This window comes from Notothenia coriiceps, unplaced genomic scaffold (assembly GCF_000735185.1).
Source record: "Notothenia coriiceps isolate Sejong01 unplaced genomic scaffold, NC01 NC01_scaffold00005480, whole genome shotgun sequence".
NCBI classification, from domain to species: Eukaryota; Metazoa; Chordata; class Actinopteri; order Perciformes; family Nototheniidae; genus Notothenia; species Notothenia coriiceps.
Window position 1 is genome coordinate 1,346 of NW_011338181.1, and position 2,249 is coordinate 3,594.

Genomic DNA, 2,249 nt, shown 5'->3' on the forward strand with positions numbered 1-2,249 from the left:
TGCAAAGACAGTGTTAAATTGAGCGAAATGAGGAATGGCTAAAATGCATGATCTGTTTTGTATTTTGAAAAATGAAAAGTATAAATATTCCTTATATAGGTATGGTCCTACACTATATTATTCAAATATAGCATGATAGGTCCACTTTAAGTTAGGATTTGATATAAAGTTACTGTCTGAAAAATGAACCCAACTCTAACATTTTAATAAGTGAGCTTTAAAGTTGATGGTGGGTAGGTAGGCTCGGTTAGCCGTTCCCCTACTTCCTGTCTTTATGGAAAGATACGCTAACCATACCAGCTCTATATTGGAGACACAAACAAGTTACACTTCATAATGCTGTATTTTAATCTGAGAGTTAGCATCACACTCACATAACTGCTGGACGAATGGCGTGAACTCCTGATGTTGGCTCAGAGGAAGGATGGAACATTTGTATGGAGCCACAGTGGCAGGGAAGCTGAAATACTGGAGAACAATAAGTCCTTTTCAGTTCAAAGTTCACAGTAAAAACATTCAAACAAGCATGAGATTCTCACTCAGACGTCCTTTCTTGTTTCACAGCGTTCTTACCGTCCTCTGTTCGTCGCCCTCCCTCTTGCGGAACGAGTGCTCGAAGATGGAGTACATGATTCTGCCGATGCCAAAGGACGGCTCGATTACATTGGGAACAATCTCCTCCACTGTGGGAAAACACAGACGGTTGATTTCCCACAAGAATCATTATCCTGCTCTACAGCTCTGAAGGCGGGTCTCTTACCGTGCAGAGTCTTCTGGAACCGCTTCACACTGACCATGTCTTTGGTCACTTTGAATGTCCGTCCCTGAGTCTCAATGCTGAACTCTCTACGGACATTAAACACCACTAATTTAACAATATAAAAGACACAAAAGGACATTAATATATAGGTTCTTAAAGGCAGAATTTACCCTTTGTCCGTGAGGAGCTTCTCCTGGTCGGTGATGTAACATTCGTCACACCCGGCCAGGAACTCCAGAACCAGTTTAGCATCCTTCTTGTAGGAAGTTCCTATGGCTCCCTTATTGGGCTCAAACTGGACAACGTTTACCACTTTGTGCGAAGAAGTTAAAGCGTTAAACTGAGGAATCCAGCGTACAAGCGATAGAGCAAAGCAAGAGTAAGTAACTGAGGATATCGGTCATTAAAAGTTTAAAAAATGATATTACGGTTGTAGGGTTGTTTTAGTGTGAGAATGAAAGGATATGGGTTCTTTCAGGAGCTTCTCGGCCACTAGAGGGACCTTCGTGGCTTTGGAGTGACACGACAGATCATAGCAGGCGCGATCAGCACATCCAACGATCTCAATCCAGCCCTGAGAGACACAAGCAGACTCGATTTCACTTGTGTCCACTCGTTTCTTAACTCTATGCATCAAATCAAATCAAGTTTTATTTATATAGCACATTTATAAACGATTTTTGGTCGAGCCAAAGTGCTGTACATATAATAAAAATAGCCTACAGTAGAGACACTTTACAGCAAATACAACAGCACAGATTGTTCAGAATATCAGTATGAGAAAAAACGACGCCCTCTGTCCCTAGACCCTCACATCGTACAAGGAAAAACTTCCAGAGAAAACCCACAGTCGGCATGTAAACATCCAAGAAACTATTATTTACGTAGGATGTTTTGGACTCAGCGTCCCAGCAGTCGCAGGCGTAGTGAGCCATCTCGTTCTCCATGTGCTGACGGAAGCGCACTTTGTCTTTGGACAGCCCGGCTTTGATCAGATAGAGGTAGATCCTTCCAATGAAGTAACCCAACACTGAGTTGTTGATCACCCCCTGTAACAGACACAGAGGTATGGAGATGGTCATTTGTCAGGAAACATCAGTAACTATATCCACAATATCTAACACGTCCATTATTTGTGTCCCACCTGCTCCACAGCGTCCCCCAGCCTCATGATCTGTGCAGACTGACCACTAGTCTGAGCCTTGGAAGAAAACAGCAGAATATCCAGGTCGGCAACGTTAGAGAATTTCGGGTGGTTCTTCTCGTCTGGATCCACAAAGTGCTCGATCTCAGCCATGGTGAACTCTCTGTGAGGAAGATTTAACGTCACTGTATTGTCATTATATCTGCAGGTGAGTAATGAGGAAGCTTCTAGCTACCTGACACGGATGAGTCCAGATCGAGGAGAGATCTCGTTCCTGAAGGAGTTTCCGATCTGAGCGGCACCGAAGGGAAGTTTTCCCTGGTTGAACTCCAGCAGACGCTTGAA

General features: G+C 43.6%; 1 protein-coding gene across 1 annotated transcript; it reads right to left on the bottom strand.

The window, feature by feature from the left end:
* Positions 1-309: 309 nt before the first annotated feature.
* On the bottom strand, positions 310-2,243 carry gars1 (glycyl-tRNA synthetase 1; the record flags this gene model as incomplete). The annotated part of the gene is made up of 8 exons (XM_010768260.1): positions 310-468; positions 574-683; positions 761-846; positions 931-1,076; positions 1,227-1,334; positions 1,645-1,809; positions 1,905-2,067; positions 2,140-2,243. Coding segments are annotated over 8 exons (1,026 nt in total), but the record flags the coding sequence as incomplete, so codon positions are not given.
* Positions 2,244-2,249: the final 6 nt, after the last annotated feature.